At 43.3% G+C, this 12,589-nt stretch overlaps 1 protein-coding gene across 1 annotated transcript; it reads right to left on the bottom strand.

Moving 5' to 3' along the window:
- Positions 1 to 898: 898 nt before the first annotated feature.
- Positions 899 to 2,688, bottom strand: LOC117430882 (actin-binding Rho-activating protein-like). Its single transcript, XM_034051489.3, has 2 exons — positions 2,034 to 2,688; positions 899 to 1,667 (listed from the first exon to the last, which is right to left on the bottom strand). The coding sequence occupies exons 1-2, from the start codon at positions 2,598 to 2,600 to the stop codon at positions 1,230 to 1,232; spliced, it is 1,005 nt and encodes a 334-aa protein (XP_033907380.3). The 5' UTR covers positions 2,601 to 2,688; the 3' UTR covers positions 899 to 1,229.
- Between the last annotated feature and the right edge of the window lie 9,901 nt (positions 2,689 to 12,589).

The following is a 12,589-nucleotide window of genomic DNA, read 5'->3' as shown; positions in this document are numbered from 1 at the left end:
GCCCAATAACCGAGGACTGTGCAGTGTGATTGGTCTTCACAAAACAAGTTTAAACTCCGGATAGAAACTTGCGATGGTGCAAGCAAACTCGATTTCAAATCAGCGATGCTGGTTGCACTTAACTAAGCGTTGATGAGGCATGACTCCCTGCTGTAGCTTCCGTTAAGCTAGTATGTACATATCAAACATGGCTACTATGAAACGTGTGTGTCTCTCAGTAAGCAGCGTTCAACACATTTGGTTGGATGCTGCAGTTTCTAGTGGAGAGCTTTTCTCACAGATGTAATAATTTATTACAAGTAGATTGTGTTCTTTAAATGATGTGACAGCTGAATAATGCACAATTTGATGTTGTTGGTAAACGACTACAACTGTTAATAATAAAAAGATGAATCGATATTCCCATTTCTTTGCTGTGTTTTGGATGCCTGTGGTTATCTTTCGCCAGAGAACTGCAGTACCTCCTCCCTGCCTGTTGGGGTGCTCTTGTTAAATGGATTGTGGGACGTTATTGGCTGGTGAAGCACTACAGAATGAAGAATGTACTGGTGTGTCAGGTTGGTTTCTTTAGATTACCTTGGTCATAAATACTGTATGAACACTGGTTGGGGTTTCCTAGGTATTAGTAATAGCTATTAGTCCCACAAATAAATACACCGCACAGCATGTTTAATACATTGTGGCCTATTTGAGGGATAGTTTTGCTTTAGCATCGCAATGCAGTTCAGCAGTTCCACAAGGGCCTGCATGCTTCTGACACAACGAAAGCTGAAATGCAAATCCTGTCATCTGAAGATCTGAACTGTGAAGGAGCGACCGCCCCTCACAACATGTGTGAAAAGCACAACCTTGAAACATCTTTCTCAATGGGATTGCTCAAGTTCAATATGAAAGGAAATGTGTTTCAGTAGTTTATTGTACACATACAAGGTTAAAACAATGTCACAATGATCTCATCTTAATATACAGAATATATCCTGCTTTTTATTTAAAAAAAACATCTGAAGCGCAAATAAATACATGGTCAAACTATGACAAATGAATTGTCAGACTGGAGCATACACACAAAGAGAAAATCAAGTTAAACGGTATTTCAAAATACTACATGTCCTTCTTTAAGAAGACTCCCATTCTTTCATTTTGAAAGAAAATAACAACCATCAAGCAATCGGCGTAATACAAATTGCAAAATCAAACATCATTACAAAACCAAAAAAAAAAAAGAAACTCTACACCAGTAGGGTGATGATGACATCATCGTCCTGCCCCTTCCACAGCATCTCACCCTCGAATTGAACCATGCCGTGCTTCCTGCATCTCAGCAGGATCCCCACCACTTTATCGGAGATCTTGACGTATCTGTCGAACAGCCCCCCGAAGGTGATGCGGACGCGCTCGTCCTTGCACTTGACGCCCATGTCTCGGATGATGAAGCACATCTCCTCCATCTCTTTGTGGATGTGCCTCTCTGCTCTCCGAGCCCTCTCGGCGGTCTTGCTCCCCTCCTTGGGTCTCCCGTAGCCCTGGTCCCCCTTCAGTAGGCGGCAGGCCATGGCGTGCTCGTAGTCGAACTCCTCGCTGAAGGGGTTCAGTTTCTGTTGCTCACTGTGTTGCTCTGACCACTTCTGCCAATTGCTTCTCAGGTCTCCCATGGTAGATACCTTAATCTGAAAAAAACAATTAAATTTCCAAGATTAATATAGTGTATGTGTTTCACAGCCCAAGATACTAACATTGGAGGAGAGGCATTGAGTTGAGCCCTTGTTTCAGTCCCTCCTGGATATCTTAACTTTGTCCTTTTTAATTACACTATAAACAGTGACATTCGCACACATGTCCTAATGCTAACTTAGCTCCTATACTAGACGTACAGTACAAGGCATGGGAACTGTTTATATACAGATCTCTGCATCGAAAATGATGCTTGTTTTACATTCTCTGTTTTTTTTTTCCTACAGTTGCCCCACATTTCATTTTAATTTTTCCATGAATGGCTGTTTTGATTCTCTCGATATGTTTCGGGTTTCTCTCACCTTGGGTCTCGTGCTTTTCCTTGCTACTCCCCCTACAGGCTTGTCTTTATTCTTGTTCTCATCGTCGGTTTCACTGGACCCCCCCTCCTCTCCCAACCCGCTGTCCTCGGTGTCTATGCTGCTGCTGCGGGAGCCCAGCTTGCAGTACCTCCTGCGCGTGGGCGACATGTTCCCCAGGAACGGTTTCGTTTCGCTGGGCGCGATCTGGTTGGTGTTTATTTTTCCTGCAATGAAACTGACCAGATCATTCCCGCAGTCGCTCTTTTTGGGTCTGATGCCTTTAGAGACGCTGCCCGTCCTGATCTTCGCTCCGCTCCGGTCCGCACTCTTCTCTGTCTCAGCTCTGGGTGCCACAAAGGGCTTGGCTTCAGTTTTCTCTGACTCTTTTCCTCCTCTTTCTTCTGTCACAGAGCTGGGAAACCACCCCTTGGGGATTGAGTCCTGCTTTCCCGAATGCTCTCCCGCCCATGTTTGCCAGCTTTTGGCTAAGCTGCTCACCATGGCAGCGCATTTGATCTTCCTTACGGCCCTGCTGAGGGGTCTGTTCTCCTGCACTGCTGAACTCATTGCTGGATCGGGGTGCTCGCTGGGAGGTGTGAGACGCTCTCTGGCTCGATCCTAATCCTCTGCAGCCCTGCAGGCAGTGTAGTGTCTTTAAATAGAGGAGCACATACTGTAGGATGTGTTGTCACTGACACCAGGCATGGCATTCCTCAACACATGGCCTTCACAGGGACCCTGACACATGGAATTTCCATCTTTGGACTTCCAGTTGGGGGGGTAGGAGGAGGTGGGGGAGGGAGGGTTAGAGATTTCACATACAGAATTTACCCCACCCTTTGTAATGCGCCCGCTGTACACAGCCGTGTGTAGTTAATGCATTTCTGTATTCAAATGTCATACTAAACCCCTTGCATTTTAAAACATATTCAGCAATAAAAACTCTTGTCATGCTGTCCAAGTATGATCTAAAATCTGAATGGGTTGAAATGGTAATGGGAATCCCTGCAAAAGAAAATGGATTTAAAACAACATCCATTGCAAGGGAACTTCTTCCTGGTTCACTGAGGGGAAATAAACAGAGACGGCGTGACAATAACATACACGGCACACGAGCACACAAAGCAAACATTGTTTCCAATTAAAAAAAACAATCCTGAGCCCAGCTGCTGCCTTCTTAATCCTCCTGGCCTGTTCCCTCTGAATATATGGGAATATCGCAGCTGTGTTCAATAGAGGATTGCTCGCTGACATCGTCACCACAGGACACGTTCTTTAAATTACATTTTATCATCCAGGTTAAAAGCAGCTCACAACACATCTCTAAAGACATAGCAAATATATAATATAACCTAGTGTAACTTATACACTAACAGAAAGAAGGTATACTAAAAAAAAACAAAAAACCCTGATCTCCTTTACAGTGACATCTAGTCCCATCTTTAAAAGCACCTTTTAAAACCAACATGACCCAGTTTCAATGACAGGATTACAGCATTTGTTAAGTTAAGAGCCGTAAGATCACCCCTAAAAATAAATCATAAAGGTTAGATTCATCCTCCAGAATGGAGGTGTTAAAATACTGGGGTTACCGCATGCGTTTTAAACATGACAAACCTATGAAGACACAATATATATATATATACACACATATCTATATGAATGAGCCCTCATTACAGTGAACGTGCGCTTGTCTGTGTCAGTGGTAATCTGAGAAAAGAGCGTGCCTCACTAAGTCAGTGTATTTTTAGAAGATTAGGAAATGAATGATGTGATAGGTGACATGACAAAGGAAACATGCCTGTGGAATTTTCAGCACGCTATAGATTTCAATTAGTCCCAGGTCTGGCTGGAATAGCATCACCAGATCAATGGTGAGTCTCTTATTCCTTCATTTAAACATTGCATTGCCTGCAGGGGGATTTTTCAATACGCTGAGTATCAGGAGACCCAATATACACAGTAATGGCACATCAAGACATAAGCATGCGGATACATTTCGTAAGGCTGATCAGTCAGACTCTCTGTTATACTGAATGATCATTTAGCATATTGACTACATGTTACTGTGAAAAACAAAACCAGTACTCACAGCAGCAAGCACTGCGCTCTGATCAGGGTGTGTTTTTGATAGAAAAAGATATGTGCTAAATACAGCAGGGCTGAGGTTAGAATCGCCTCCCTGCTAAACCATGCTTAGAATGTGGCCAGGTGCTAACTGATTGCTTGATGATCACTTCCACCTGGTCACATGGTATAATAGGAGCTGAGCTCTGAGGAGTGAGTGTAGGAGACCAGCAGGCTGTGCTTGAGGTCCTGCACTGTGATCACTTCCACCTGGTCACATGGTATAATAGGAGCTGAGCTCTGAGGAGTGAGTGTAGGAGACCAGCAGGCTGTGCTTGAGGTCCTGCACTGTGATCACTTCCACCTGGTCACATGGTATAATAGGAGCTGAGTTCTGAGGAGTGAGTGTAGGAGACCAGCAGGCTGTGCTTGAGGTCCTGCACTGTGATCACTTCCACCTGGTCACATGGTATAATAGGAGCTGAGCTCTGAGGAGTGAGTGTTGGAGACCAGCAGGCTGTGCTTGAGGTCCTGCACTGTGATCACTTCCACCTGGTCACATGGTATAATAGGAGCTGAGCTCTGAGGAGTGAGTGTAGGAGACCAGCAGGCTGTGCTTGAGGTCCTGCACTGTGATCACTTCCACCTGGTCACATGGTATAATAGGAGCTGAGTTCTGAGGAGTGAGTGTAGGAGACCAGCAGGCTGTGCTTGAGGTCCTGCACCGTGATTGCACAGCTTGGGTGTGGTCTTGATTTAAATCTGTGTTTGTTGAAACCTTTTTGATTCATTTAATTGGTTGCTAAAGCAGTTTTTAGAGCTGCAATCTCCCATCTCCTTCCTCTGCTATTCCCTCTGCTTGCCTTTACAGTCCAGCTACCCTCTTACAGGGTTCCAGTATTAAAACAAGCCCTATAGCTTTGATGTTGGGAGAGGAGTCTTTTCCCCTGTCGAGTTTACTTTAGGACAGATTACTCTGATGCAGGAATGCATCTTTGTGCCAATAATTACCACTGGGTGCAAATGGCAGCTGATTCCTTGGAACAGCTAGAAAGTATTTTTACTGTCAGCTGTGATTGAAAAGGCCTCAGATTACTGCAGAGAGGATCTGTGTGAGCTGACCTGGAGGTCATCCTTCTCCGCGTGCTCTAGATTTATAGAGCTGTCTCCCAATATGACTGCTTATCATATAAATGATGAGTTTTAGTGCTCCTGGACGGCTGCTTGGAAACATTTAATGAAAACAGAGAATATAGGCTATATTTAAACAGGACATGCAGCAGAGTGTGACTCTTTAGTGATTAAGCAATGTATAGCCCTCAAGTAATTCATGCTGCATATAGTAGATACTGATGTAGGCGGAGGGTAAGTGGCTATATCAGCACATACATGCATTGGGAACCAGTACAGTTTTCATGGTTCAACCTGAAAAAATAATCTGACAAACGCGCATGCGAAAGCAAGCAGCCCTGCTTGATTTAAAACGTATTCTTACCTCTTTTGTTTCACGTCTCAATTTGAATAATGTCGACTAGCGATATGAATGCTGAAATATTTATAGCACACCATTAGCAGATATTACTTTTAGAAATGCCAATACAGTAATAATTACTGCAGCAGGGTTAACAATGAAGAATGTGAGTCCGTGGGCTGCGCTCAGGGGAAGCGCAGAATGATCTCTTCTTAATACCACATTGAAATTAGATGGCATTTATTATTACATTCTAATGACCTGGTCTGTCTCCACTCTTAGAGGTGCCATTCATAGTGAAGTTAAATGAGATCTCGGGACTCTGTCTGGAGGCTTTCATTTCTGTTATTATGCATCAGTTTCCTAATAGACGCCTCAGACTTGATAAATGTTTATTGAAAGCCTCCCCATGGAACATATAATAAAAGTGCTTGTACAGGAATCTAATTATTCTCACACGATCTCTGCAGAAATTACAACAAGCAAAAAAGCCATAACGTTTTGACATTGCACCACATCAGCATCATCAGATGCAAGCATCACATGACTGCACACTGCTGAACAGCTAATTGCACATGAAGAGGGTTGCACGCAGCACGGGCACGGTTCTCTGAATAAGGGTTTATTTGTATCACCTCTGCTTGGGCAGTATTCGATCTGTTTCCACTGAGCTGGACAGCGTTTAAAACAACCCTTTCTGCAGTGCAGTATTGCCGTTTCCTTTGTATTAACATGCCCAGTGGAGTCGGAGCGTTCTGAAGTCTATAAAGCATGTTGGGATGCACATTGTTTTGACAAGGTGACTGTGTGGAGCACAAGCCATGCAAGTGTGTCCCGCTGCTTTTAGAATCGAGTCTGATGTCTCCGAGACAGCTGCAATAGGATGAAATGTTTTATTATGTTTTGGAAATAAAAAGGCTCATTCCCTTGGGAGATGATTAATGCACACCCTGTTCCACAAGTGGCCACGTGTCACGCCGTGTCATGTGGCACAAACACAGTGATGGAAACTTCAGCGTGTGTGTGTGTGTGGAAGCCAGGAGTCTCAGGTCATCGGCTCCTCATTACTGTCTGATATCAACATGCAGGGCTGTTTTCCTTCACACTCGTTTGCCTTGTGTAATGTGTTATTTTCCACAACCTTCTTCCATTACATGGGTTGGTTATGTGTGTATCTTGCTTCAATTCACCCTTATGACCTGGAGCCAATTAGGCAGGGAACAGTGATAAGAACAACTGTACTGCTGCAGTATTGAGTCTGTAATGAATTCAGTATTAGACTGTATAAAAGCTAAGGGAGGGATAGTGGCACTGGGCACATGTACTGAAGCAGCCCAGGAATCCAGTGCAGATACACCTGCTTGATCCTTCGTGGTTGATTCCACTCCTCTTTTATCCTGTGCACTCTGACCTCTCCCTCCACAACACGGAACATTTTCCATTGCTATGTGTCCATGTGCAAATGAATGAATGATTCCTGTACGATTGTGTTTTACATTCTTACTGCGGGTGTGCGCTGTGACCACTCCAACACAAGCCTGATCACAGGGAGTATGGAGCCGGGTGCCTGTCCTGCACAATGTGGCAATTGATTCTCCAAATAAAGAACGACCAGCCATCACATTGACACATATTATAAACCAAGCCTGAGGCAATGCTATTTTTAAAAATGGAAAGCACATAGCTTTTATCTTCTGCGTGAGATATCGAGAGTAGCAAAAATAGATTCTGATTTTCCCAGTCCAAGAGTTTGAAAAAGATGATCTCATGGTGCTGAATGTGCCCTTGCCTGAGACTTGTGAAGAAGACAGGTGTAATGAGGATTAGTGAAGAGATATTCAGCTTGACGCTGCCATACAGGGTAATCCTGCCCACATCCCCCCATGCTTTCTGCATTGTGTCACTGCCTGCCAGCTCTGTGAGGCAATACTGCTTCGATGGACGAGCATCTATTCAGCTGGGCTGGATCAGAGATCTGCTCGCTCCTGCCCTGTCTCCGTCTCCTTCTCCGTCTCCGTCTCCGTCTCTGTCTTCTTCTTCTTCTCTGATAATTAATTCAAGGACCCTACAATGGGCCTCAGTGCCTGCACTGTCGTCCCTCCCTGCATCCCAATCTAATAGGCGTTTGGATTTGTTGCAAAACTGTTTTTTGGTTTTTATAAATTTTGTAGGTGCCATCCTGATTTTCAGCAACGATCTTGAAAATAAAATCTCAGTACTACTGTATGGTTTATTTCAAAAGTCCTAACATCCATTCCTGGACTGGGACTGAGGAGGGTGTGTTGGACTATTCTGTCCTTGACCGTACAGTATGTACAAATGTATCTATATGGCTTTCTTTTCCCTGTTCATGCATTTTTAGCAATACAATACAAATCAATATTCAGATATTTCTGTAATGTATTATTAATTGGCTTTTTTTTTCACTGCTCCTTTTGTCCTTTTTCAAATCATAGACTCAATTTGTGCTCCTTTGAAAAATGTTGCAACTCGTATTTGTCGCTGAACAAGACTTTGAATCAGGAAGACGGTAGTGTCTGCATCAGGACCTGCTCAGAGTATCCTCGAGGGGTTTGAGAAGACACACAGATATCCAAGAAGGAAGCAGTAACCTACTTTTCTCATCACAACCTCTGGAGGATGAGCGAGGTGTCAGAAGAAACGCGTCAGTCCAGAGAAAGATGGCATCAAAAAATAGATTTTCTGAAGCATTTATAACTAAAAAGATGTGCGATGAATGACTGTTTTTAATTTAATATTTATGAGTACTTTTTATAGGGGAGTCCTAATATTAATATCAATGACACAGAAAGAGAAAAAAACATTTAATTCATAGTGTGGTTGATGTCCCACATGAGTTTGATGTACCATTCTCTGCACTGTCTTCTGCTGATCTTTCCCCTGAATGAATCTGGGACAGAACCAGCTCAATGCAGCTCTGCAATGAACACCCTGGTCTGGAATTCGAATAGACCCCTCTCCATTCTGAACTAAAACAATCACTGATGCAGTATTTAAAGACACCACAAGAGGGCAGTTATTCTCTGCCACAGATTAGATGTGTGATTATTTTGTTTTAAAACCCACTGTCATACATTATCTCAGGTTCCACCATGACTAAGAATCCAGTAACATCTTACACTGAGTGTCACTAACAGCTGTGTATTTACATTGCCAGTACGTAAATACATGTGCACTTACACATAAGGTTATTATGCAGAGTTACAATCTAACCCTAACCCTAACCCTAACCTTAACGCTAACCCTAACCCTAACCCTAAACCCTAACCCTAACCCTAACCCTATCCCTAAACCCTAAACCCTAAACCCTAACCCTAACCCTAACCCTAACCCTAACCCTAAACCCTAAACCCTAACCCTAACCCTAACCCTAACCCTAAACCCTAAACCCTAAACCCTAAACCATAAACCCTAACCCTAACCCTAACCCTAACCCTAACCCTAACCCTAAACCATAAACCCTAACCCTAACCCTAACCCTAACCCTTTTTTGATACAGTTGTGTACTTACATATATCATGCAAAAAGATGTCCACATTCAGTACATTGTAACTATGCATACTGACATTGTAATTCTGTGTAAGTCCACATGTATGTACTAAATAGACACTATGTAAATAGACAGTAATTAGAGACACTCAGTGTAAGATGGAAGTAAAAAGCCTGTGGGTCTTCACTCTATAGATAACGTCTGTATTCTGGTGCCTTCTGAAGTGATTGTGTGCCAGAAGGAATCAACACTTCTATACAGTCTTTACAATATCTCAATGCATCTCAAGTGTGCCAGGACACCCTGCAGAGGCTGATGCTGCTGCTGCTTCAGATCAACCTGGCCGGCAGTGCCAGTGGGACACAGCAGCACTAGTGTGAGGGGATGCAGAGAAAGACACACACACCCTGGCAGCTCAGCACACTGTACTCTGCAATTGTTTAAGTTCTAAATGTGGCACAGGGGAAGAGGAGTCCGTACAAGACTGACCCCTGTGGTGTAAATGAAGTATTGCAGGCAAAAGGTAATGGAGCCTGGCTCTTGTGCACAGTGGTTAAGATCTGGTGCGGAGGAGTGTCAGGCACAGTATCGCGCCTCCATCTGTGCACTGGATAAGATTTACCCACATGTAAATCCCACATGTATGGAACAGTGCTTGGCAGCTTTTGAAATGACATTAATTGTTCTTAATGCAGTCAGTGTGCCGCTAACCATCCTTAATAGCTATTTGATTTGACAGACGGTTTTGAATGATACCAGGTATTCGTTGAGAGCAGGTCTTGTCATTAGTATTCAGCACACAGGTGATGTGTCATTGTAATGTTTTATTCAGGTGCTGAAATGCTGGATTTCGCCTCGTTGAACCTTGCTTTCATTTTGCCAGCTGGCTGATTTTATTCTTGACATGAAAGCTAACGACGGATGCCCGATACCTTTAGCATGTGGGCCATCTGACGTAGCAGTTCTCAGGCTTTTATAGATGCTTCAGTTGAGTTGCTTTTATCTATTTATTTATTTATTGTTTTTGTAATGATCTAGCTGGTAATGCCTGCTGGTTTGGGTAATAATAATATGAAGTCTTGTTTTTTCACTTAAGTCGATATTCTGTAAATAAATTAGTATTGAAGAAAAGCTCCTGGGATCTGTTTTTGGTGCAAGGAAAAAACTGAATCAGTCAACATCGAAGAAACAGGCAAACCTGTGCAATTATTAAACCTGTGAAATTCTATAACCAGCAACTAAACAATTACCTCATCACCTGAACCATCACCTCATCACCTGAACCATTACCTCATCACCTGAACTATCACCTCATCACCTGAACCATTACCTCATCACCTGAACCATTACCTCATCACCTGAACCATTACCTCATCACCTGAACCATTTCCTCATCACCTGAACCATTTCCTCATCACCTGAACCATCACCTCATCACCTGAACCATCACCTCATCACCTGAACCATCACCTCATCACCTGAACCATTTCCTCATCACCTGAACCATCACCTCATCACCTGAACCATCACCTCATCACCTGAACCATCACCTCATCACCTGAACCATTACCTCATCAACTGAACCATGACCTCATTACCTGAACCACTTCCTCATAAAGCCTACACAAGCGGATACAAACCATTTGACGCACATACGTATCTTTCGCTCAGAAACAGGCATTCGAAAATCAACAAAAGATAATGAGAATTATTACAAAAGTGAAAGTCACCCTAACTTTGTACCTTGGGGTACTTGGAACCGCAATCTGCTTCTTGGTCTGTAAATGTTCGGCCAAATTGGCTCCGAAGTCCAGATCTGTATCGTAAAGCTTCTTATTTTAATTTTTTTTGCTTGGCAAACATGATGTTATCTGTTAATGATGGATAATTGAGCACCGATATGAAGAGTAATAGAACCTAATGGAGGCCAGTTCTGTAACTCCGTAATGCCTGCAGCTGTGTATATTTTCATGATTAACCCCCCCCCCCCCCCCCCCCCATGGTAGAACACAATGGACACATCCACAAAGGTGCAGAATGTACTTTCCTTGGCTATCCCTAGATGGCGGTATCAGGCACAGCTCCTTCCTGTAGAGTGCAAAGTGAGTTCACCACTATCATGTTTCTGGCCTCAATTACCTTTCAAAACAGGCCTCTGCAGCCACATTTTGAAAATACTGTACTGAGTTTGGTCATAATAGCCATTCCTACAAACATGGCTGTGGGTGGATTTTCTCAAGGGTATGATACGGTCATTATAGTATTACACCCATGTGTTTAAATGAAGCCAGCCCTGTCCCAGCATAAGGAACCATGATATGTTACTGCCTGTCACAAAGCATCTTACGAGGGGAGCGCGTCAGTCATGACAACTGGGAGAGCTCTTTATTGGTTCCTGTTTTTCTTGGCCTCCGAAACGGAATTCTGTGTGACCTTTTTTGCAACTTAATTGATTCCGATTCGGTCAAAATAGCCGTAATTTGAAAATGTTGACAGGCGTGAGCCACACCTTTGAAACTCATGGAATGATGCCATGTAGTTAGATTTCTAGACACCATTGAGATCGTGCAGCTCGGCTGCATGGACTGCTTTAGAGGAAATGACTTTCTGGAGTGAACAAGGAGCCTCCTGCCCACCCTGTCAGTCAATGAGAAGGTGGGAGTGTGGGGCTGCTTCCTGTTACCAAGGGACAGGGCAGTGCTGTCAGGCAAGGGAGAGAAGGGAGAGAAGCCCGAGAGAGTCCCCTGAACATTCTTAGAATGCTTGAGTACTTCTAGAACTTTTCATGGCTTCTCAGAACCCAGTTTGCAGCAAATAATAGTATGATAGTGACCAAGACAAAGCAGACACGATAGATTTGTTTTATTGTTGTGGCATTAACTTACTGTGGTGCTGTCTCTGTGTCTCTTTATCTCTGAGTGTTTGCTTGTGGGGTGGGGTAGTAATGTGAACCATGGATTACAAGCAGGCATCCCATTCCAACCATATATAAAAACATAATGCCTGTGGTTTAAAATGGTGCTGTTGTGTAATATTCAGTTGGTATTGCAGGGGAAAGTAAGTGGACTCTCTACATTGTGAAGAACAGCGTGGCTGTTTCGTCATTGTTGTGAACAGTTCATTTGTTTGGATCTCATTAAACAGTACAGAGTACGATCCATAAATAACACAGATACTTTGCTATTAGACACATATCAACACTTACTTCAATGTGTTGAAAGAAACTGTCTTTGCACACTCAGGATCCTTCATGATAACAGGGGTGAGCACCCTGCTCATTTCTGCTGATTTATTTCCATGCTGTTCTGGCTTTTGTTTGGACCACAATGAGCTGGACTGAATCCCACAAAACACAGAGAACAAGAAAATTCAATAAAAAAAGGGCAAACAATAAAAACGTGTAATTAATGCTGCTTCTCAGAATTTATTAGAAACCTCTCCGGACGTGGACCCAGGGGACGGTATACTTTCTTTCTTTCTTTCTTTCTTTCTTTCTTTCTTTCTTTC

The sequence above is a fragment of the Acipenser ruthenus genome, chromosome 18, assembly GCF_902713425.1.
Source record: "Acipenser ruthenus chromosome 18, fAciRut3.2 maternal haplotype, whole genome shotgun sequence".
NCBI classification, from domain to species: domain Eukaryota; kingdom Metazoa; phylum Chordata; class Actinopteri; order Acipenseriformes; family Acipenseridae; genus Acipenser; species Acipenser ruthenus.
Note: the sequence above shows the minus strand (reverse complement) of the source record. Positions and strands in the feature narration are given on the sequence as shown.